The sequence below is a fragment of the Anopheles nili genome, chromosome X, assembly GCF_943737925.1.
Source record: "Anopheles nili chromosome X, idAnoNiliSN_F5_01, whole genome shotgun sequence".
Lineage (NCBI taxonomy): Eukaryota > Metazoa > Arthropoda > Insecta > Diptera > Culicidae > Anopheles > Anopheles nili.
In genome coordinates this window covers 5,518,603-5,543,697 of record NC_071293.1, presented here as the reverse complement: position 1 = coordinate 5,543,697, position 25,095 = coordinate 5,518,603, and the positions used below count along the sequence as shown (strand labels likewise).

The 25,095-nt window shown below is 50.7% G+C and overlaps 1 protein-coding gene across 1 annotated transcript; it reads right to left on the bottom strand.

Moving 5' to 3' along the window:
• Nucleotides 1–8,819: 8,819 nt before the first annotated feature.
• LOC128729266 (uncharacterized) lies at nt 8,820–16,369 on the bottom strand. Its single transcript, XM_053822931.1, has 5 exons — nt 16,175–16,369; nt 12,340–12,463; nt 12,010–12,198; nt 11,188–11,263; nt 8,820–9,716 (listed from the first exon to the last, which is right to left on the bottom strand). Exons 2-5 carry the CDS (start codon nt 12,428–12,430, stop codon nt 9,605–9,607), a joined length of 468 nt encoding a protein of 155 aa, XP_053678906.1. The 5' UTR covers nt 12,431–12,463; nt 16,175–16,369; the 3' UTR covers nt 8,820–9,604.
• Nucleotides 16,370–25,095: the final 8,726 nt, after the last annotated feature.

Here is a 25,095-nt window from a genome sequence, read left to right as displayed (position 1 = left end):
CACCGGTTCCGATCACGTGAACAGTTCCGTCTCGATCGTAAACTCGATCAGCAGCGCAAGAATCGCCCAGGTGAGTGTCACGAGCTTGCAAATTTTGGGGAGCACGTCCTTGGGAGCGTGAAGCCAGAATAGACCACACCAAGCAGACCGCGTTTCGTGCGTTCTCGTTCCAGATCATCGAGACGGACCCGGATGACGATTCGTTTCGGTTGCGTATCACGTGGTCGAAGCCGAGCTCGGCTAACTACTTAAAGACTGCTAGCGGTTGTGATAGCGAGCGCTACTCGTAGGGATACGGCAGCCATTTTACCGCCGTCGCTTCCGACGGTCTCCTACACAGTCCGGTGACATTGGTCCCAGGAGCCAGCAGCCCGAGAACCAACCGGGAGCGGGATTCAACGCTTTGGTGCATGGAAATGGCCGCATTAGAGCTCCAGCTGGACCGGACCAACGAACCTTCCGGACAACTCCAACGTCCTGCGACTTAACGCTCTCTTTACTCTTTCCTTCCGTTCGTAGCCGTAAGGTATCCCTCTCACGTATCTGTTTAGATGTGTAATATGATTGAAATGAAATCAATGTTTAACTGTACGCGATACCCTCGTGTTTCTCGTTTTGGACATTCTTCGGGTTTTCGGTGAAGAAGTCGAGAGACTGCTGAAAGAGACCATTAAGCAAACGGGAGACGTTTGCCGTTTGTGATTTTTGGAAGAACAAGTACCCAAGTCCGGATCGAACAGCACACCCCTAGAATATTGTCCCATCCCCTCGCAGCCTTTTCTACTTCTCCTCTCTTCCCGCTACCGTCTCAGTCCACCCCTCAGTCCTAAATGCGAGCAGCAACCATTTGTTCCGCCGGCAAAGTCATTTTCGGGAACGTGCCGGTTGGGTGGAAATTTGATAAATACTTCCATAGATGACTGTCGAACCTGACCCTTGGTAAAATCGTTTGTCTCACCCTCTCCACGTCCTCTTCACGCTTTCTTGCCCTATTCTTTTCCTTCAGCCCGTACGTCGCAGCTAATAACCTTGATTGGTTCGGTATGCCGAAGTTCCAGTCCCTCTCTAGGATCTTCAAGTAGAGCACCACGAACGCGGCTAGAGGAAACTTTTGGGTGCCTAAGAAGTGCCCTGATAATCCCTTTACCCATTCCCCCCTAGCCCGTGTCAAGCGTTCGCGTTCGCGGCGATGTCTTACTGAGCGCGTCTCACGTGATGAAGCGCGGGCGCTAATAACGAAGAAGCGGTTCCGGATGGGTACTGCAACAAGGCCCAGGCTAACGAGCGCCAGGATTAGGCCCACAAAATGAGACCCCGACAGCATAAGCCCACCCCGAGCTGTGTCCTTCCGCAGGTCCACCCTAAACCTGAACCGTCCCGTTCGTTTCAGAATCGGATTCCTTTTTTTTTTTTTGCTTCGCATTTCCCTTTGCACTTGTTTGCTTTGCTCAAGATCCACAGCTCACCTCCTGGGTAGCGATCATAACAAGCAAACAAAACATTTTCCCCGCTGATGGATCGCACCGCGTGGGTTTTGCAAAAGCGGCAGTGCAAAAGTTATCGTATTGCCTACATTTACGCGCCCTTTTTCCCAATCAGCGCGTTAACCGAGGCACGGCCAAACGAACCGGTTGCGTATCGATTGGGTGGCGGCCTGCTTGGTTAAAGCACGGCAAAACGAGAGTCGCTTATCGGTTAGTTTGTCGCGCCACGGGGCCCTGGGCCTGATTGTAATCGTACCGGGTTCGCTTTCGGGCGTGACGCCGCCGGTTTGGGTCGGTCTCGCGGGAATTGCGCTTCCGATGTTTACGAGCAGAAGGCTTTTGGTTTTGTTGAGCGAACAAACATCGTCCGGGGGCTGCGAATGAAGGAGCCCTGTGCTGTTTACAGGGACGTGCAGCGCGCGTTTCGTCTATATTTAAGCGCAGTTACTCGATCGGTGTGATATCCTTCCTACATGTTACGGTAATCGTCGCGAGAAAGCCGAACCAAAATTGCAAAACGACCATAAACACAAATGCTCATAAACACAGCATTCGAAACAAACGCCCAAACAGATGTGCAAAATGTATTGTTACTTATAATCGAAGGATAACAGAAATATATTTAAATATTTCCTGTCGCAATGTTGCCAAAACCCCGAACCAACCCACCATCAGGACCTTTCTCCCGAGGTCACTTATTTGCCCTGCCTACCGAGGACCATCCGAAACGCGGCCGGTTTGGTGGTGCATGAAATTTATGTTTTATTATCATCCGAATTACATCCCGCGCGTCGGTTTCTTTTTGGAGGAAAATAATAAACCGAAAAAGGCGCGGTCGGTTTGGGTGCCCCGGGGCGCGCGATGTGAGCTTTCTTATCAGACCCTGGCCATGCCGGGCGGCTAGGGATCGACATGTGCCACGGACCGGGGCGCAGGCAATCGCTACCGGAAAACCCGAATCGTACCGTGAAACCAGCCGGAAAGCCATGCGCGGTGCGTAATGTCGATTTTGTCTGCCCGGCCGGCGTTATCGTTCGTCCTTGCTACAATACACGATGGTTAGAGGGAGGAGATGGGGGTGGGGGTGAAAGATGCCGTTAAGATAATTCAACAGCGTGATATGACCTCCACGCGACCACTCGTTAGCGGGCTCCCGTCGGCATTATCGTAACGAGCCGTCAGAAACGAGGATGAATGGGAAGCGACCAGTTGTGTGTGGGGTTTGTTTTTCCTTTCGCTCTGTTGCACCTTTCAATCGCGCTCGAGGACACCTCGCAACCTCGGCTTAAAATATGAAATAGGGAGCTGGTTTTCCTCACTTTTTTTTCGTCCGAGCCGGAAATACCGCTTCGGAAATATGAGCCCTATTTATGGGAGCGAATATTGCGCACATTAATGAGTGTACTTTTTTCGCCCGGCGGGCTCGTCCTTTTCGATGGGTTGCGGGGGATGTGCTCTGTGAGAGAGAGAGAGAGAGAGAGAGAGAGAGAAAACCCCAAAACGGCACCTAAGCCCTTCCGGTCGGTGACCCAACCGAGTGTAAATGTTAATTTGCTAATTTTTGTTTGATGCGTCGTCCCCCTAGACATCATAAACGGTTGAGCCTACGGGGTGTAAAGGGAAAGGAACGGTGGGGGGGAGGGGGTGAAGGGAGAGAAAGAAAGAAAGGACTGATGCGAAACGGAGTGGAAACGTTTGAAAGCCACCAAAAAATTAGGCCAAAACGCCACTTTACCGTACATCCCGCTGGAAGCGTCGCTTTGTTTCGTAGGGCTGGGTGGAAAATGGTGTAATGAAATTCTCCCAGCCCCTTCGCACACCCCCACCTGGATGCCTCTCCTTTCCTTCCCCTCGCCATCCACCAACCACATGCCGTGACTCCCACGAAACATCGACAGCTAGTCGCTGGTGGGCTCGATACGGAAAGCGCCATTCTAAGTGGCGTTTTGCTACGCTTTATTTTGCTACGTATTTGCTGCCATTTTTCCTCGCCCCAACGCAGCGCAGGGTGGGTCGGAAAATTAACAAAAACTGCGAAGGCGAGTGCGAACGAGCGCAGGCACGGCCCGAAACCCAGCCACCGTGGATAATTTTCCACCAGGGGGCTGGCCAGCGTAAATGCAAATTACGAGCCCGACGAGAAAATGGCCAACCATGATCCGAACGAGTGTGCGTGCGAGAGAGAAAGAGGGGGGGGGGGAATAAAGAAAAAAGAGTGGGGTGGCAGGACGATAAATGAAAATAAAAGCGAATGCGGTGAAGACAACCTTCCGCTGGTGTTCGCACCGGTTGCCTTCCAGGCAGGCAGGTCGCTTGTCCGCGAAAGATGAAGAAATAAGCCACGGAGCCGAAATCGGCGTTCACCAACGACGTGACAAACTCGAGAAGGTGGATTTAGAGCTCACCCCCCCAATTTTCTCCTTAGCAAACTCAGCCACTGGGTTGGCACTTAAACGCACCATTTCCATTAATGCACCAGCGCGTGGAAATTGCGATAATGTGATCGCGTGCGATTTTAAAGCAACTGTCGGTGAATAAAATTGTCCTCGCGAGCTCTTGAGCTGAAGCAGCTTAGCTCGACGGTCAACGACGTGGACGAACTGTCGCATCCCGATGGGGACAGAAGCCAGAAGTGAGTTACAGCGTCCGTGAAGTTGCCATGCAGCCGGCTCGAGAGGTCGAAGCCTAGCCGGAGCTACTCGTAAAATTGTGCATGTTCAATTGAATGCCATCGTAAAGTTTACAACCATTGAACGGTTTTCGCACAATGGAATCACCCGCTCCGGCCGTTGCGCGTTCCGGAGGATGGAAAATGATACGCTCGGTGGATGAGTTGTGTTCAACGTTCCGGACATCGCTGAGCGTATCCTCAGGTAGCTGGTTGCGTATTGTCAGCCCACTGTTTGTTAGCCAAGTGTAGAGAAACAGCAGGCTGTAAGAGTGCGTGGCTATGTTGAAGATGTAATAACTGAGCGCGTTTGTATAACGACGATTCGTCGAATGCGGGTAAACTCGAAACGGGGAATGCAGCCTGATAGGTATGCACGAATAGTACGCCATCGTTTGCCCAGCCTCCTGGCAACGTGAACGCACGAGCGGTGGTTTTTCCTTCGCCTCTACTTCACAACCAACCGTTGTCATGCCAGCGGGTCAACCGGAGGATTGGAAATCACTTCAATCGCAATTCGACCGCTGTAATTCCCTGACGCAGCGTGTCCCCCGGGTTGCCTACCTTTCGGGCGCACATCGATACTTCGCGATGGCGCGAGATAAACGCAACAAAAGCACACGCAACAGCACCGGCACGGGTAGGAAAACATTACGAAAATCCACCATTACGCTCGGCCCAAGCCCGGCCAGTTCATTAATATTCATGGATAGTTTGTGAAGATGGAAACGCGCCAGGAACGCCGGGCCGGCTGACGAGACCCGCCGGATGAAACCGGCGGCTGGCGTTTTGTTTTGCATCCATGACCGGTTCGGCTCAGCAGTAAAAGGGTCGAGTTGGTTCGAGCAAGCTGGCAAATTATAGCCCACTTTACCGAGATCGATTGCGCCCCGTATCCGTCCATCAGCCGGTCGGTGAGCTTCTCGTTGCGACGGAAGTGTATGATTGATTCCCAACCTCGCTTCTCTGGTCTTCCGATGGCCACCAAACCTTCGCCCGATGGGTGCGAGAGGCTCTTGGGTTGGGAAAATGGGCAAAATCCTCCACCAGGGTCGTTCGCCATTCAGCTGGGATGGTATTTTGTTATGAGCTTCGTCTTCGCTCGTCACCCAACTCATCCCAAACCCCTGGTGGGAGATTGTGCCAGGCTAGAAACGACAACTTGTGCAACAGATGCTGGCTCAATAACACCGTCGAACAAACGATGGTTAGACGATGGTTTTAGCCGCTAGCGAAACGGTTGTTGTTGCCAGTTGCCTTTGATGGCGTTGTTCGAACCAGGCCTTCCTATCTTTCTCATTTTTTTTTTTGCTTGATGTTTGCATTCTTGCCTCAAGGCGCCAACCGTACAGCGTGCCAGCAAGATGACAATCACCACCACCCCGTCTGGCTTCCCCACCGCCCCGAGAAGTCCAACAGGTTCTACCGAAAGCAAAAGAAGGCACCATTGTGCGCACGATTGCTTTCAGACTTGAGTTCCGCTGATTGAAATCAAGCGCTTGGTAGTTGGGATTTTCCCATGGAAAACCACCACCAGAATGATGAATAGACCGCGGTCAGTCGCTCCCAATCGTTAGCCGTTTCCTTGTGCGGGCTTACACGGTGCTCGAGCGTCAATTACGTTGCCCTGGCGGCGAAAACGCTTGGGCTGATTGGCGAATTTCCACCCCGGGGAGGTTGGCGAAAGTTTTACCATAGAGACCACAATTTCCCACGGTGGTGGTAAAGCGAATTACCGCTTGTGAAAGGGCGGTAGAGAGATGAAGAACGAGAAAGAGAGAAGATGTCCAGTAAACCCACCGAAGGAGGCCGCATGACCGATTCACAAAACGCCGGGCTCAAACTTCTGGCCCAAAAGTTCGGCGGTGGAACTCCTAAAAGTTCCAAAGTGAAAAGGTGCCACCGTTCACCTGCGCGCTGGTGATCGTAAATTTAGGAAGGGGACAGCTTTCCCGGCAAGCGCATAAGCAGAAGGAAAAAAAAGTGTCCCGGAAAATGTCCCCAAAGCCGCACGTCCGGTTCCTGTGGAAAACGCGCCCTTCCTAAGCCGGAACCATTTCTTGTCGTGTGTTCATTTTTTTTAAATCCCTTACTACGTCGCTTCTGTCCTTTAGCGGAACAATTTTTCATCTCGGAATGGCGTTTTTCCCACCCACTTCGTCAGAATTTCCCGCAAACCCCGTCCCGATGGAAAAGGCACACGAAGAGAAAGTGAGCAGAAGCGGTTTGCCAGTTCCAAATTAGAGTTCCAGATTTATTTCATTTGATCTTTTCTTCATTTTCATTTTATTATTTTTCTTTCCTTTTTTTTCTCGTCTGCACGCCTGACACTGTCACCCCCCCCTCGTTGGCTCCAGCTGGTGGCAGGGAAATGGCGAATTGTGTCGCTTTCCAGCTTTCACCCCTACTTTGCTCCGTTTCCCAGCGAAACTCCGACGAAATGTCTACGCCTGATACGTGGAATCGGTTCACTTGGGTACTTTCCCACCCCCCCTCTGGCTGGGCAGGGGGTGGCAAAATGAAGCTCTACTAATGCCTGCTGCCAACGGAGGCACTTTCCTTTTTACGAAGCGTTTCGCTTTCTCGCTCACACGCGAGCTAAGCTATCCCGGTCACGGCGCCAGGACTCTCGGGCACACAAAAAAACGCTGTCAACCACTGTCCCGACAACGTTACCACCACTTACTGCGCACGGTCGTGTGGGTGGGGGGGGGGGAGGGGTTGTGTTGATTGACGGATCGTGAGCTCAAACTAAAGCCTACCCCTAAAAGGCGCATCAGGGCGGGCCAGCTCGACCTCGACCGGTTTCGCAGAACTTTGCGAAACGAGCCGGTGTCCTGTTGGTGTCCTTATGTTTTCTTCTCCTCCTCTTTTTCTTCTTCTTCTTCTTCTTCTTCTGCTTCTTCTGCAACATCATTGCCCACCTTTCGGTCCTCCAAAAACGGCACAAGAATCTGTACGGGACGGGTTTCTGGGAATGGTTTTTGATTTCAACTTTTGCGTGAGCGCATTTTATTTAGTTTGCTTCATCACCGCCCGCTTGGGTTGCCACCTCAGCTCTCTATCGGCGTGCAGCACCGGACAGCGAAGTGCGCTTCATCGAACCGGTTAGCCATTTATTCGCACCGGCGAACAGAGCCACCCATTCATTCTTGCACTGAATTCTGCCTCCTTCAGGTGGGGCGAGAGCGCTTCCTGAGAGCAGACAGTCCACCTGTCGCAAATAGATCCGAGCGCTCGTAATCCTTCAAGGGAGAGTGGGGGGGGGGGAGGTGGGGTGCTTTTAGGGTGGAAAAATTCCATCAATTTCCACGCCGTTTTTGGGGTGGGAGCGCGTTGGAGATGGGGTTGTTTTTTTTCCCACCACGTGCTGTTCCGCAATCGTTACGTGATTAAATAATTCTGTATCAAAGGGGGGGGGGGGGGCAAAGGGTGTTGGATTTCGTGGGGGTGGATTTTACCCCCTCCTCTCTCACTCTCTCTTTCGCTCTTTCTTTCTCATTTCCAGCACGGTGTTGCGTTCCTTTGCCGGTTTCACTCAGGCGCCTCCATCGAAGTTTTGGTACGTTCGCGAAGCTTGAATCCTTTTACGCCCCATCACACCCGTGACTGGCGGACACAAAGAGGGATAATCGGGTGGGGGGGTGGGTGGGAAACTTTCCACGCGAGCCATTGCCCATCGAAAACGGGGGTTGTGCTCGATCCCACAACACTCACACTCACGGGCGCGTTTCCATGGCTTTTCCGCTTTCGCTTCTTCACTTCGGCGAACATAATAATTTTCCTCGCCACGATGCGCTGGGAAATTCCGCCCTTAATGGTGCGATGAAATGCTCCCACCTTCTTCTCTCGAAAGCACCCCATCACACCAAACTTTGACTCGGTGGGCGGTTTTTTTTTTCTTTCCCCCCCGACACGGACCCCGAACAGGGGGAAAAATATTTCATTTTCCAGCACCACCAGCAGTCGATGAAAATTGATTACTCGTTTCGGAGAAGCTAATTAATTACCGCGCGGCAAACGACGAACAACGGACTGACCCCTATTTTCTTCGGATGGAAAATAACAATAATTGCACACTCTGGCAGTGGGGGGTTTTTTTTTTTGGTTCAGTTCCAGATCCATTTTATTTCAGATTATTTCTCAACAATTGTTACAATAGACGCTCCGCGGGGCAACCGTACCACGGCCACGTGGCAGCCAGCTCGGGGTTTGCTCGGGCTTAAGGCACGCGCACGTGTTGATAGGCTTCCGATGGTGACCGCTAGAGGGCGTAAGCCCTCTACCGGTTCCTTTACGCGAACGTCTCTACCTCTAACCCTATCCGACACGCGACGTGCATGTCCCGAGCGAGGCGCAGAGCCGGGTCAGCTTATGGGAAATGAAACGTACAGCAAAAAAAGATGGCCACCGTGCGGAGGCCCTGCGGTTCTTTGCCGGCACGGGGTGGTGGAACGGGAGCCTGGTGTGGAGCTGTATGCAATACTTGTACCTTCAAACCTCCTGCTGTTGCTGCTTGGGACGTGCGTGTGTGTTTTGCGTGGTGGTTTTGTGTGCGTTGACCCGTGTGTCTGCCCCGTGGGTGTGTGTGTGTGTGGTGATGTCCCCGAGCAACCGGTCAACAATAATACCTTCAATTCTGATACTGTAGTTTCTGTTTTCTCTCACTCTCTCTCTCTCTCTCTCTCTCTCTCTCTCGCTGATTTTCGAATCCCTTTTTGATGGGGGTTCTGCCTCATACACCTGTGTGACCTCGCCTGGATCGCTGACCTTACGGTTTACATTAACTGTGTGCAACCCCTTGTTCGCTATACTTGTCATAGTTTATTATTATTATTATGCATTTTTAGGGTGTGGAGCTTTAGAAATCGTTTTTGCGAAGAAAACAGACGAAACAAACAAAAAGAGAAAAATCCATTCCCATTCTACACAATATTTATCGTTCGTCCTCACTCCTGCCTGTCAGCGCCTGTTAGTTGATTACGCATGTTTGAGATTATAGAACTCTCTCTCTCTCTCTCTCTCGAGAGTGCGCGCGTGTGTGTGTTTGTGTGCGTGTGCTTGTGTGAGAGTCTGTGTGCGTGTGTGTATTTAGCTTTCATTCATTTTGTTTTTTTTGGTTCGTCTACCGTCCACCCCATCCGCAGAGGAGGCGTGAGCGACAATTTTCTTCATGGTTTTTTTTTTTTTGCATTCGGCCGTCAGCTAATTGACCGCCTCCGGGCTACCTGTGCCGTTCGCACTACATCCCTGGAAGGTCCTGCGGGCACCAGGCGCCTCCTTTGGCCACACTTCGATTCTCGCTCGGGCAGCCGTTGAGAAGGTGTTGAACCACCGGTGGCGACGACTCCCTACATCGGGTGGGTGTACAGGGAAGGTGTAGTTGGAAAGGGAGTTCGGGGTGGGGGGGATGAAGGGAAGGGGTGCGGAGGTGCGGGGCCACCGCACACGCTTAGTGCAGCGTTGAGTAGAGCGGCTTCGTCTCCGGTTCGTACTCCATCTCCTGCGGAAACACAACCTGGCTCGGCTTGTCCTTGAGGTACAGCCCGTAGCGGGATGGGTATCTATCGACATGAAGGGAAGGGGACGCGGGGGAAGAAGCAAGCGGGAGGGAGAAAGCGAAAAGAAAAATCGAAAAACCCAAATTCAGTCGGTTTATTATTTGTGGTGGAAAGCAATAAAAAAACGGATATTAAACGCCAGCGCTCGCTCTCGAGCGTTATTGGATGCGTTTAGGGGCGGGGGGTTGATTTTCCATTCTCACCCTTATTTTGGGAAACGCAAACAGACGCGTTTCGGCGAGAGAGAGAGAGAGAGAGAGAGAGAGCGAGACAATTGACGGGTACGTGTCGGTCTCGAGAAGGCGATCGATGGCGTTCCGGACGGGAGCAGCAACAAACAGAAGCCCCCCCAAAACGAGGACATTTTCCTTTTCTTGTGAGTGTATGTGTGTGCTGTTTTTTTTTAATATAACCTCCCTAAATTACTTCACTTCGCATGGTGGGTTGGGCGAAGAAAGAAAGGCCTCCAAAGCGTGCTGAAGGCAAAATAAGATAAGACCACTAGCATGTGACAAACAGGCCCGGTTCGTGCTCCATTTAAACTTTTGCTCTTCATTTCAACCCCCGCCGCATCTAACCTACCCCCCCCCCGTCTACCCACCCGGCCGCCGATTCCGGAAGCGAGGGTGAGTTTTTCATCGCTTTCACTTGCTACAATGGCGGCTGGGCGGCCGAGGGGAGGCTAATCGTTTGAGAAACTCGCGTAGCAATCCAATACGTCTCACGGGATGGGGGTGAAGGAAAGTTGGAAAATTTCGTACATCGAGAGATTTTCCAGCTTCTTTTCGGGCGCACCTTCCCTCGCCCCGAAACTGTGGGGGGGGGGGAGGGCAAAACGATGCTGACGTGTTGATAAGTTGCAGCTCACCAGCCCGTGGCGAACTGAGGACGCCACCCACACTATCTAAGGGTGGTGCGGAAAAATTACCCCAAGAAGCACGCCAAGCGTGCTTTCGTGGAAAATTCCAGTTAAAGCCCTCCGGACGGTATGCTCGTGGAACCTGCTTGACGGTGGGAAAGCTTCATCCCCCGCAGGGGGTGTGGTTTTCCACAGCCGTGCCGTGGTGGGGTTTTCAGAAAATTCGCGCATTTTTCCACCCACCCCCTCCACCGTATAGGAATTTTAAGCCCTCCCCTCGAACGGCTGAGCTCGGGGGCTTTTTTCCACGAGCGCACAGGCAAAAACTTGCACAGCAGGCACGTGCCCGGGGGGAGGGCTGGTTTAAATTAAATTAAAATTGTCCCCAAAACTTCCGGCTTGTGCCAACAGCGAGCATCGCGAGTACGAAGCCGGATATGCCGGTCAAGTGGTGCTTCCGCGGAAAAGCCCGATCCAGAGTCTGGCTGGAGTTTTGCTTGTCTCGATGGAACGCCCAGCACGATCTAGAGGGTCCACAACTTGACAGAGCCGACACGCAGCTGTTGCCCTTCGAGAGCTTGTTCAAGCGGATACACTTCACAATCGGGCACTTACCTGCGGTCGATCTCCCTCATCCGCTCGAGATGGTCAGCCCAGGCTTTCTCGGCATCGGCCAGTCTGTTTACGCTTGCTGGAAGACAAATCAAATCACGCAAAACAAACTTTGTAAGCTTAACTGCATTACACTGCGGCAGCACCGAAACTGCATTCGGTGTTTATTTACGGCTTGGTAAGCGAAACTCGGTTAGCGCGAAGCGGCACGGTTTGCTCGGCACAATTTCCGTGTGTAATCAGATTGGTTGCTTATGAATTGTTAAACAAAACTAGTTGATTTATCAGCAGGCGGCGCTGTGTAAATAGTGCACCTGTCGTGCTGTAACGCGATCGTTTTGGGGCCATTATTTACGAGCGCGAATGACAACCGATCTGTCACTGGTGCGGTGTTAATCGAAGATTGTTTATTGCTTGTCAAATATGTTAACATTGCTTCGGTCAAAGTTTTAGGGGCCCTGGTGCAAATTGGTAAGGTCGCGTGGCATAACGTAATCAGGGACGTGGCGTTCGTCCGGTGTAATTACGTCTGCTACACCAGACGTTACCGCAACTAGGGCGAATCCGTCCCTTCGGGGGTGGGGATTCGCATTTTCCACGCACCAAGTCCCAAAATGGTTAAATATTAGCTTGGACATAAAATCCGGTTAGAGAGAGTTGCCGGGGGGGGGGGACATAAATATTTAAGTAATGTTAATTAGGCTCTCGATCCCGTAGCAGCCGGCACCGATTTGCATGTTAATCGGCAGCGGTAGAGTTGCGATCGAATCAGACACCGGTGGCGAGCCCTAAAGGGGTTGTTTGCTAATGGTGGGAGAAACTTACGTGCTCTCTGCGAACGCGTGTAGTGGTGGTCGTAGATTGGCCGGGGCGAGTAGCCATAGGTTTCCCGGTGAACCGGCAAGTAGTGGTAGCCGGGTGAGTTGATGCGACCGACGGCGGTGTCCGGTTCGTCGAACAGCAGGATCGGCCGCCGGTAGGCCGGCGTGTCGTGTGCACGAATATCATCGGATCCTTAATCCGTCGAATGGTTGGAGAGTTGGAGACAGCAGGAGCGAAAGAGAGACAGAGAGACAACGTGAAAGTAAGTGACGAGGGTTGCAAAGGGGTTGGACTTGGTGTTCGTCCTTGAACGCACGCTAGTGGGGCACTTACCCTTCAAGGATCTGATGTATGACTGCCAGAATTTGGCCTTTTTGTTTGGCGTCTCATTCATGCCAATCATAGCGAGGTGGTTCTTGAACATTTTGTAGTGTGTTCTAGTCGAGTGGTTCGTTCGCTGGTAGGAATGTGGAAAGGCAAAAGGAGACGAAAGAGATGGTTCAATTAAACGGCAACGAACAGCCCCTAAACTCCCGAAAAGGTTTTCTATGCGTGTGTACACTTTCCCGATGCACGCCTGAAAATGATAGCCTAGCTGTGGATGTAGTGAATCAATATTATGCAAATATTTACGCAAGTTCTTGGGATTGGTTTTGAATAACTAGAGCACGCTGTAGCGCGTGGCATTCCAGGAAGTTGATATATTTTGGTTTTTTGAAACCGAACCCACCAAAAACAAATTACACGTAATTGTGCGTGCTGTTGCTTGGAAAAAGGCACCATTAATTCGACAATTAGCGTGATTGCAGGCTTTCACCAAGCCATCAACCTACTTACATTATGTCGCAAAACAGATGAAAAGCATCCCACGTGAATCAACATTGGAAGAGAGTTGCGCTGAGAGTTGCTGGAATTTTGGAGGCTATTTTGAAGAATGGCTCTGAACGTGTGCTGTTACGCACACGAAAACGACCCCTGGAGGCTGTATGCGCACGGATTCAAGGACATATTCGATCTAAAACCCACCGCTCAAAAGTATTCCCACCGAACCGTGAAGCTATGACCCGATCAATCAATCAACCTCCACAGCGCTTGGAATGTTGGAGTTCGCGCACTTTCGCTTCGTTCGATGGTTTATTTTTCTGCAACCACAGGGGATTCATCAGGCAGGAGGAAAATCGTGTAAAAGCGAGCTCGCGTTCCTGCACCGATTTGACTGATTCACGCTGGATTGTGGTTAGTATAGCCATTCATCTCGATTAGTAACTGACCTTCCCGCGCGAGCTACTGCAGGTATGCAATCTTTTTGTATCGCACCGTGGTAAAAAATTGCCACAAATCCCGCTCACTCCTTTCGCTTTGGGAGCTGCGGTTTCCCATCGGTCTCGAGGTCTTTCTAGCGTGATGTGTAATTGATTGGCCTTACAGCTTTCCAGCCAGCCATCACGTGGCACCCGTATGCCATATTCCCGGCGAAGGATTCCAACAACGAGCCCAACTCACTCTCAGACTGCGACTCCATTGCATTGCCTTTCAACCCAACGGTTATCAAATTATTTTCCAACAAGTTCTCCACTCGCTCGCCTTTTCCGTCACAAATTTCACCCCGAAACGGGGGGGTTGTTTTTCGCCGCCATCTCGGGAGCTTTCCGCAGCCTCGCAGAAGCTCGAACGTGAGCAGAATTCGTCGCACACGGTGCGGGAGCGCTGTTTAAAGGGCTTCGGAGCTGCAATTGACACGTTCCTGATTGAAGCCGGCGAGCCGGTTGTGGCGAGCAGTTTTCCGCAAAGTGCCCTTTCGACTGCTTGCTGAATAGATCCTTGGTTGTGCTTCACAAGGCGGGCTGGAATCTTGATCCTTGACCAATTACACGTCGCGCTGGGCTGGCTTTTAATTACACCCAGCGGTTGGTGTTTGGAAGGACCCTTCTAAGGACTCGTCAGGGCGCCGCAAGCGACGTGCCACTCACAATTCATCATTCAAGCATCATGAAGCGAAAACCGGGTAGGTGTATGTGAAGGGTCCTCGGACCGTTCCGGCCGACCAACGCGCGTACAATTCCTTTCGCATTTTAAAGCACGCGTTCGAGCGATGGATTTAGCCGTGAATTTAATTTTGAAATTCCTCCGATGGCGAATAGGCGGGTGTAACAGCTCGCATATGCGGGCAAAACCCACGCTCAGGCGGTTGTTCAATTTTCCCATCAAACTCCACCAGGTTTAGTCGGGGGAGAATAGAACTATAAATAGCTCCACCGAGTGTGGAGTTCGCGATTCATGAGCTCCAACCTGCTCGCTGGTATCGCGGGAAGAATGAAGTTTTTCAACATCACTCCAAACCTCCGTCCGGAACCTGCCCCACTGCGAGCTGGATTAAAATAGCCCAACCAACCTTCGGGTTGCCTCGGGAACCCTCGCACACAAGCACTTCACCAAACACCACTCAAACCACTCTGCAAAAGGTCGAACCGACGACAGCTCGCGTATCTGCTGCTCGAGTTTTGCCATCAGCTCCCGTTGGGTTTTGATTGTGCCGTACCTGAGTATAAGGGTTCTGCTTCTGTCTGCCAACGTCGCAACTGGCTTCAAAAACACGCAGCAGATCGTCAGCTATATGTCGTAGGGTATGATCGTTATCGCCGGAGCGTTCACTGCCAACTGGGGCGATCGTGCAACCAGCCGATGGTCGCAACGGCACAAACATCCCACCCACGGCTAATTGGGTGAGTCTTCACCCTCATCCACCCTTCTTGCTTTTTCCCGAAGCAGCCATTTTCTCCGAAACCACACCCACCACTCCGCTCCGGTGCCGGGACTCGAGGAATGTCGGCCTCGAGCTGCCAAGGTTACGCAGCCGGTGATGTGTCGGAAAATGGCGCCATACTTCCAAACACCCAACCTCAACCGGGCTGCTAGAGCAGGTGGGATGATGCGCGTGAGTGTGTGATGTGCCACTCCGCCTCCAACACCTGCTGATGCTCAGCCAGAGACGATCAGTGGCGATGGAATAGTGCGCCGTGGCTAACGAATATTTATATATATATTTATAACGTGCCGTGTGGTGCAGTCGAGGCAGTGCGCCGGTGCACGTGGAACTTTGAGTAAGAGAGAGAGAGAGAGATAGAGCGAGATGGGGTGTTCACTGAGTTAGAGTAGCTGTCTGAGGGAGGAGGTGATTGTTTCAGGGCAAGAAGCTAGAAATGGGAAGCAGATGACATCATGGTTCCAAATATAAAATTAATACCTGCTGCGCAGAATAACAAAAAAAAATCACAAGACCTAAATCTCCGGTGTCATGATCTCGCTGTGTTGACCCAATCAAATCCCTAACCATACCGCATCTGGTGGTGGACTTCGGAACTAGAATACACTAGCTCTCTTCCGGCGCGCATAGGCAACTCTAACAGGTTGCCAGGCACGCTACAAAGTGGGTGCATTAATGTCGCAGTTATGGTGAGACTTGCGACGAGTGAAATGATCTCAAACGATGTTCGAGGAGATCTTCTACCCCATGCAGGATCCTGCTAGGAGGCGTACGCGCACGCTCAACTGCAGCTTGAGGGTTTTGTGCTATTTTTAACACGCTTTGTCCAGGGTTTCGTTCGTCAGGGTTTCGAACATTCCAACACACGGCAGGGTGGATTGATGGGCGCGAACCAAGAACCAGAGGTGTTCTAGCATGCGTGGAGCACATCTCTCGGACGTAGCCATAATAGGACGCGATCGCAGAGTGGCCGTACAGCAGGTGAGGTTGATAGGTGTCGCCTGCACGGGACACATGGACATTCGTTTGATGTTTCTGAAGAGGGGCTAGATGTTGGCTCCGAGATATCCTGGAGATATCCTGGATGTGACCACATGAATGTCTTACCACACCAACAGCACATGGCCAAGGATCTAGACCCATCACATGGGAAGACACTCAATGCACGGGATCGGAACAGCTGGTTCCAGACATTCCAAGATTGCTCTCCTAATGCTACCTACCGTCAGGTGGCAGAATGGCTCCAAGGCTCTACCAAAATCAAACCAACTACCAACAACTTCTTACGCTCCCACTTGCACTCACACACAAGCACACATACACACACACACACACCAGTGTCACTAGTATCACTCCAGCTCCCCCAACACCTCCCAACCCCATGAAGTCTGCAGATGTAAGTACCAAGAAGTGTAGTGGCTCTGGGCGAATATCAGGGCGATCCACGCTCTCCGGACGCTCGTGTGGGACGAGTTGTGGGTATCGGGCTCGGGTTCTCGAGAAAGCACCAGCAGGAGCAAGCCTAACACTCTGGCACACTGTGCGAAGGAAGGTCCTTGCGAGTGTATGAGAAAGGGGATATTTCGCGCCCTGCTTGGAACGATTCTATCGTAATACTGATCGTCGTTCGATCACGGCCCCGCGAGGTAACGTTCAACCATCGCCTGGCTGTCTCGGGGTGTTTGCGCATCCCCTAATCCGCACCCTTCCACTTCCCTTACCCTCCCCCCCCCCCGCCTTGGACGCCCTCGTGTAGAATGTGCGCGGTCGAGCGCAAACGCGCTGGACGATGAAACCCGCAACGTCCCGAAATGGGAGTGGTGCGAGCGGGCGGTTGGTTTACGAAACATCCCCCCTACCCATCCCCACTAAACCTTCACGGGGTTGTTGGTAAGGGTTGATGAGGCGGTGAAGGTGGTAGGAAGGCGGAAAAAAGTGAAGAAACGTGCGCGCGCGCGCGCGAAGAACTAGGCCGTCAGAAGCTGCAATCTCGCTAGTGGACGCCAAATGGCAGAAATAAAATTCATAATAGAAATCATTTGCATTGCTACAGCACCCGATCCCCCCCCCCTCTCTCTCTTTTTTTCCCTCTGCTTCACTCCCTTTCGCTTCCATCCGTCCATCAGCAAACACCTCGCAAAGAGAGCGGACTCGCAACGGTCGAATGTTTGCGATTTGTTGTAGCATTTTTCGCTTCTCGCCTTTCAGCCATTTTTTTTTCTCTGGTGGGAAAACAGTGCGCACACATACACGACCACCGTACACGACGCTAGCAAATGCGCCTCGAGCTAGCGAGGGTGAATGCAACTTTGCTTCCCCTCGGTCCATTTCCACGGCAACCTCTCGATTGGGGCTGAAAAAAAAAATGAGAAAAATAAACCTTACGGTCGAGCACGCGCAACCCCGTCCCTGGGGGTGGTGGTGAGTGAAATGCACAACAACACCCGCAAGCGTTTTGATGCAGCTCGTCGAAAAAAACCCCTTGCCGGAGGGGGAATCTGTACCAACGCGCGGCTAACGAATGGTTGAAAAATGAACAAAAATAAAAAGGAGAAGGTACGAACGCCGTCCTTTTGTGGTTGCTGCTGGTGGGCACAGGAGAGCGGTGCAGAAGGGATGGGGGGAGGAGGGGGGGGGGTAGGGCGGGAGAAGAGAGCAAGGAGAGCACTCCAAGGGGCTCCACCCGCTGCTCGAAGGGCGGCAAAATGCGTCTCTCACAATTCACAAGGGCACCCAGCACGAGCATTTCGCGCTCGGACCGAAGTTATTATTTATACCATGTAGCATTTTATTCACCGCAGCTGCTCCTTTCCCCTCCCGAGACCACCCTCCTCTCACCTGTCACCCTCCCCACCGTTTCCCGGGCTAACCCTTTGACCCAAGTACTGTTGTTTCTCGCGCCACGCGCCTCAAATGGCGACTTAGAAACGCGATGGAGGCGCCCAGTACTTCACGGTACGGGACACGGTCGAGTGATTTACGGCTACTGTCCAGTACTGACGCGCACCGCCAGTGGGCAAACAACGAGCGCAATTTTATTTCCACCCAGTGGGGAGCTCGATTTTTTCCAGTTAACCACAAATTTTTGGCCAATTGTACCGACGGTTGTGGTTCCGGTGAGCAAAACTTGCCCTTTTCCGGTTTAAAAATGATTGCGGATTGTGAGTGGCTTGAGGAGGATGGGGAGAGAGAGAGAGAGAGAGAGAGAGAGTGAGGGGCAGGATGAAACAACCACAGACAAAGGGCAAATAAGGCTTGACTACTTCAAAGCGATTCCGGTCTGCCGGATGTGGACAAGCCGGATGTAATTGAAATGGGCCAATAAATCCGTGCCGTATCATTTGAGTGCTTTTATATTAATTACCAACTCACTTCGGCTCGCACGAGATAGCTGAGCACTTCGTATAAAAATACATATATTGCAATCAGTGATGGCGTTCTTCTCGGAAAACTGCTCGAGGGTGAAGATTTGCAGACGGCTAGCAATCTAACACAACCTACATGATTCCGGAAACCACTTGAAAGTGGTGCCTGTTTGCTCGAGAAATTGAACACCATTCGACGAATCGAACAAAAGCTCTACCGGAAAATGGTGCGGGATCAAAACCCTAGCGCTAGCACAACTACTATCAGCTCCATCTCGTTACCGTTGCTGGTGTAGGAGATATGGTAACGAGAAATTCTCGAACACGGGTCTACGCTTACGGCAAAGGAAGTGGCGTACTATTTCGTTTTGAAATTGAAACCCATAACGACCATTCCGTGCGTTGAATGTCGCCTTTTCTCGAACGGACTGTCTACTCCCGTCCAGTGTTGAGAGGATAGAGGCTCAGAACGAACCGTTAGTTTGAACTGCGGTGCGATGTTAATAATTGCATTTCCCAGCAACACGTCCATCGGTTTTCCGTGCTTTTCTTGCCCACCAACCGCACGAATCGCCATTTCCAGCTGCATCTCGTAGCTCCCGAAACGCAGCGAAAGTGAAGCTGGCCTGCGATTCAGTGCGCGTTTTGAGTTATGGGTTGAGTACTAATCGGTTGCACTTGCGATAGAGGTTTTGTTTCTTCTCTCCCTGCTCCCCGTGGGGCTTCTTTTTCCTTTCCATTCGAGAGACATTCAGCTCGTGCCGAGCCGTTTCGGGGGTGGTGTTTTGTAGTTTTCTTTGTTTCGCCCTAGGATTTTTGTTTCTTCTTGCGCCAACAAAACCGTCCCGGCGACGAATGAATTATTTCGCCGACGGGCAGATCGCCAACTCGGCAAATCGTGCCCCGGTCCGGATTGGCCGCGATTTACGTAACGTTCGCCGCAGGAACGTACAGTTGGTTAGCCTCGAGAGGTGCACTGATGGACGGGGAGAAGCACCAAAAGCCGAAAATAGCATCATCGCACAGATGAAGCACGTTCCGATCCAGGCGGTTTAACGGTTGCAAAAAGGGGCAGCAAGGGAGACCGCATCCCGGGGGCTAAACCGGGTGGGTCAGGGCCAGCGATCGAGCTCGAGATGAACGCCCAAATGGGAGTAGGTAGGATGGGGAGAGAAAGTGGATCCAAATGTGTGTTAGAAACACAACCGAAACGGAGGTTGGAGTGGTATTAATTAACCGCCAGGTCGGGCGCCGGTATGGTGGTGTTCGAATTGACGCTTCCGTTCACCAAAATTTGGTGCTCATTTCCCTTAGCAGTGGTTTTCCATAGCGTTTGTACGACCCGGTTGAACGGAGGAACGTGAGGATGGTTCTTCTGTTCTCCAGTGACATCTAACAGCAACGATACAGGCTAAAGCAAACGGACTAAAATGCGCCCGTGTTGGGCCTTGACCCAAAAACCGAATCTACGGTACGTCAGTTCGCTAAGTCGGGAAGATCTCGTTCCACATGAAGACACCGAGCAACATCTCGTGAATGTTCTGAGGTCATGGTCCGTGAAGTATCTATTAGGTCTACAGTCGATCCTCCGAATAATGCTACGGGTTTAAAGTTACACGGAACTGCCATCTGGAGGTATTAATATGCTCCCGGTTGACTGCTTAATTCAAGAGCTCTTGAAACTGATTGTTCTAGACTTACTCGACCGTGTCTCGTACCGGTGGCGTGAAGTACTGGGCGCCTCCATTTCATCGTCTATTGCCCGAATTCGTGTCAGTTCGCTTAAAGCTTCGGTAAAGGATAGCGAACTAGCAATGTTTACCCATTACGAGGTGTAGAAGAAGCAAACAGCTTATTTATAGCGATGGATAAGACTTTAAATTATTTGTTTGAAGGCGGTTTGACGTAAAGCAAAAGAAACAAAAATATTCAAGCACCATCGCAATCAAAGGGAGTTCCAAATCTAATAGATACGAGGGACTGCCACGAAGAATCAGAATAATACCACTTGAACCGTTTGACATTAGACGGAAATCATTATGATTGCTTATTTATTTAAAGCATTTAAAATCTCAAATTGCCCATCAAGTGGGCCTTACGAGGACATGCAAGAGGACAAAAAAGGTACAATTTTCCTGTTCTTCCTTACGCTCGCTACAGATGCGTTCCTCGAATCACTTAGAAAGCATTTCCATCATTAATAACCTCTATTAAACACAATCGTTGACATTTCCCCGAAAGCATATTTTTCCCGCCTTTTTCACAACTCCTAACTTAGTTCGATTCTGCGTTCAGGACGAAAAGAAACGGCTAGAAATCAAATTACCCCCGGGGTGGAATTGAAACGAATCGGTGAAACCCCATTCCGACCGTTGACCGGGGTCTGATTGCATTGCAAATTCCACCAACCATAGGCTGCTGGAGAAAACGGAATGCCATTAATTACCGGCCCTAGCAACCGAACTGGCCGCAGGTTAAGTTTCCTGTGAACGCTTTACATCCTCCCGTCCAGCGAAGGACGAACGCGAGGGTAATGTAAAATCCATTCGCTTGAAAATGTCCTCAAACCTGTTTTGGGCTTTTTTTGTGTGTGTAAGTGTGAAGGTTTTCCTGCATTTTCACCCTACCCCAAAGCAAGTGAGGTAAGGACGAAAATAAAGGAAAAGCGATTAAGACGCTCGGCTCGCGCGTTCCGTAACGAAACACTTACCGATACCGAGCCGAACGGTGGCGTTTTCTTTTGAAAAGTCAATTCCAGCTCGCACGCTAGCTTGAACCTTCCGTCGGGCGTCCTAGCAACGCCCTTCAGCTGCACGCGTCGACCAGATCGCTGACCCTAGCGCAATAATTTGCACATCCATCACGTCTAACGCATCGGTTCGAAGCTCGCGCTATTTAATTCGCTTTCATCAGTTCCGTGCCGGTTTGTCTTTTAATGTGCTTTATCCCGGTTCGAGGGGTGGGTTTTTTTTGTTGCTCCACATTTTCCCGCTTCGTGGTTTTACTCCGACAACCCTCACACTCGCCGGGTACGGTCGGGCTTTTGCGAGTTTTACAACCTTCTGCCAATTTATCCGATCCGGACGCGTAGCGGCGGGATTTAGTGCGTATCTTCATCCATTTACGTTCCGCTTTTCTTTCGTGTGCTTCAGCTCGGGGCGTTGAGGGAGCTTCTTTTCGATGCACAAAAAGAGCAAATTTTGAAGATGAAAAAAATTGTCCCCCAAACCCTGATGTCCTTGCGGGCGGTGTTTGTAACGTTTGTGGGTGCACGATCGCACCCCAGTAAAATGAAAGGGACACACGAAAAAAAAAACCGCTCAATGGAAGCTGCTAAGGAAGAGCAGAGTGGGTTGACTAAGGGCCAGTAATTGGGCTCGACCATGCGTAGGGCTGCGGGTCTACACCACCGACACCACAAAATGGTTCTGGACACGCTTCGCTGGTGCCCCTGACGCAATGGCACGAAAGAAGTCAGCCAACTCCTCCAACCGCTCGGAGGAACAAAGCCAAGTGAGCAGAGGAAAAATTAAACAAAAATACGTTACCGTGCCCCCTCCATATTTTTTTTTTGAGCGTTGGGTGGGTTGGGCGAAGGAAAGCACCGACTCTTCAATAAAGGGCCACACAAAGGTCAGCCGCATGCCGGCAAGGTGTCGAAGGTAGAGTTGGTAGAGTCCGCGTGTGGGCAGAAACGCCATGCCCCATTTCTTAACCTGTTTCATGGCTTTAACATCGCTTGGCCAAGCGTGCCGCGATAGAGACTCCCTCTCTCTTTCATTGAAATGCTGATCCCTTGCCCGGACTCGTCGTTGAGGGTACGAGCGGGAAAATGCGGATGAAAAGCAAAGTGCAAAAATTTAACCACAAAAAAAAACTCCATCCCTACCAGCATCAGCAGCGCCCTCTATAACGCGGCATCCAGAGCCACATCTCACACGGGACACAGCAAGCAGTGGAATAAAAAAAGGCGAGAAATGCCCTCAAATGATGGCGGCCAGCGAGACAAAAAACAGAGGGGGAACCCTTCCTTTGTTAGCCCCTTCCACGGTGGGTGTTTGTTTGGTGTTTTGTCATTTATTTTTACGCCGTCCCTTCCAAAAAAGCCCTTGAAAAGCGACGCGACTGCTGGTGGTTGGTTTTGGGGGGGGGGCAAAAGCATTTTACCTCAACGCTTCCAATAAAGTATGCGGCCGTTATTATGTTCACCTCAATTTAACGGTTCAAGGTGTTGTTTTTTTTTTTTTGCTCTCACTCGCTCGCTCGTTTCAACCTCGTGCGTTGGTGTTGCCGGTGCAGGTGTCCAAAAATAAAACGCAACACCGATCGCACGATCGAGCCGGTTACGGTCTCGGGGTGAGATTGTTGGGAAGGTTACCAAGGGTGGAAGGGTTATGGGAGGGTGTGGAACAGGTGAGAAAATGGATGAGTTTTCTCAGAACGAAGATCCGTCGGTGATCGATATTTTCCTGATCGGTGTCATTTGTCCCAACAGGTTGGCTACATTTTAGCGTCAATAAATGCATGGTAAATGCATTTAATGTCGCAGTTGATCGATCTCATAAATAAGGGAACCTTTAATATTATTAACATATACCCTGCCATCGAGTGTTTGGAAAAAAATGAAACAAACAACCGAGACCTGCTAATAGGGGGTTTTGAAATTGAAAAACTCCTGCTTGATCGAGGCTGATCACTATTTTCGTGCCTTATATGGACATGATCGTTCAAACACGCTATGACGAAGGTTGGTATTCTCAATATTGATCGTACCAACGGAAGCTGTGGTCCGGAACAAACAACCAAACACCTCCACCTCTTCCCAGAACCTCATGCCATAGTCCAGCATGGAAAGTCACCCTCCCAAAGATCGCCACAATCGCTCCAAACGCTGCGAACCAGTTGCTGGTCTATTTTTAAACCCCATGAGCTCACCAAGCGAGAGGTCACTCCATCGAAAAAACCGGCTGACGATGGTCGATGCCACCACCATCAGCCTGACGGTTTGGTTGATGATCGCCGGTGCCAATTTATCCCATGCAATAAATCCGGCCACGTTCGTCAGCGACACGGGCGCGAGCAAAGCCCTTCACCGCACATCCTTTCGCGTGCCCTTTATATGCCGCAATACTCCACGTGCCAGCGTTTCCTGACGTCAACGATCGTGCAGAAGGCGGGTGAAAAACCGGGAAAAAGAGCGAGAGAGCGAGCGCACGACAGCTCGGATAAACAATGCCCACTCGCATCTGGTAGCAAACGGTTTGTTTTGCGGCCCTTTCGTGCGCCATTTCCACGCATTTCCGCTGGCCCGGGCGGGAGGCACATTGTTCCTTTTTGGCGATGTGTTCGAGTTTTGATCTCGATGTGTTTTTTTCTTTTTTGCTCCACCATTATTCGCCGATGCCAGATTTACGCGGCGATGACAGCAGCCATAGCGAAACCGCGCTCGCACAGACGTCATGCGAGAACCAATGCGTTGTTTTCTGCTTTCTGCCGATGTGCGCTTCATTTTCCCTAGCCCGCGGAAACCCGCACGAGTGTGTTATGTTTTTTTTTTATTCATACGAACACACTGCAACCGGTATTAATCAGCCGGCCGTTGAGTCAGATCTTTTTCCGTTTACTTCGAGCTGTTTGTTTTGTTTCGGCACAAGCGAGTCGGCAATGGGAAAGCGGCGAGAGACGCTTACAGGGCACCGTAACGACTAGGACTTCATCAACAACAAGTGATAGATGGGACAGCTTACGATGAGGTCATGTTTTTTCGGTACAATCCCCAACACCGAATTAGCCGATAACGGGAAGATACTCGCCGGTAAGTTTAAACAACAAAACACGCCCCATTTGACAGGTGTACCGTTTGTTTCGTGTGTTTTTTTTTATTAGCTTTAATTTAGCAATAACATTCTTTTGACTGTCAAATTCCATTCCTTTCGCGTGAGGTAGAGTGAGTTACGCGAGCCACGCTTCTGTCGGGGCGAAAGGCACACGGCTTATTATTTATTTAGGATGCTAATTAAAATACCAACTGTTGATAGATCGGTACGCCCTCAGTACATGTTGTATACCTTCCACGGAACCGTAGATTTCTGTCTCCCACTAGCGAAAGCTGGCATATTATACCTTAAGGCCTTCGTGGGCTATCAAACTCTCTAACAACTCGTCTGGAAACGTTTCACGTACATGGTTGAGTTGAGTTTTGTAAAAGTTTTAGCTCACAAAAATACGACAACAAAGATTTATTATCTATGGTTTAAATACCCTTGACAAACACAACGAATGCACTTTTTCAAACAAAAGGAAGCCTTCCTACCTCTACACAGTCTATTTTCATGGTTCTTTTACTTCTCCTTTGAACAAGCATTGTGAACGTTCGCGTAAGTTTCGGATCACTTTATTAATAATTTCGCTGCTTGTGGTGTCGAAAGGCAAAGATAGCAAAGAGAGCCATTCCTTTAATTTTCTTAGTTTTTATACAATTTTTGAGTGCCACTCACGGGAGTGTCAACTCACTATTCACTCAAATTATCACTCGCTGGACTGTCAAACAAACAACTCCTTGACGAAACCAATTGTTCGTTAAGGTTGAAACATCTTGGGCGAACATACTCCCCCCCATGACAAAACGTCATAATAAAGCCAAAACAGGATGCACGTACTACTAAGCTGATGGCTTCGTAACGGGGAGTAAACATATTTTGGTAATTGGACGCGTTACTATTCCTTTTGTAGGCACAGTGAGATGCAATTTTGTTTTGTTGTTGCTCGTTCTGAAACATTTCAAACGGTTCATTAAGTTCGTTTGCAGCACCTTCAAAGTTTTTTCCGTTATCGGAATGTATATCCGATGGTAATCCGCGACGGGATGAGAAACGATGTAATGCGGCTAAGAATTCGGCAGTGGTGAGATCGCCAACAAGCTCCAGATGAACTGCCTTGGTTGCAAAACATACGAACACA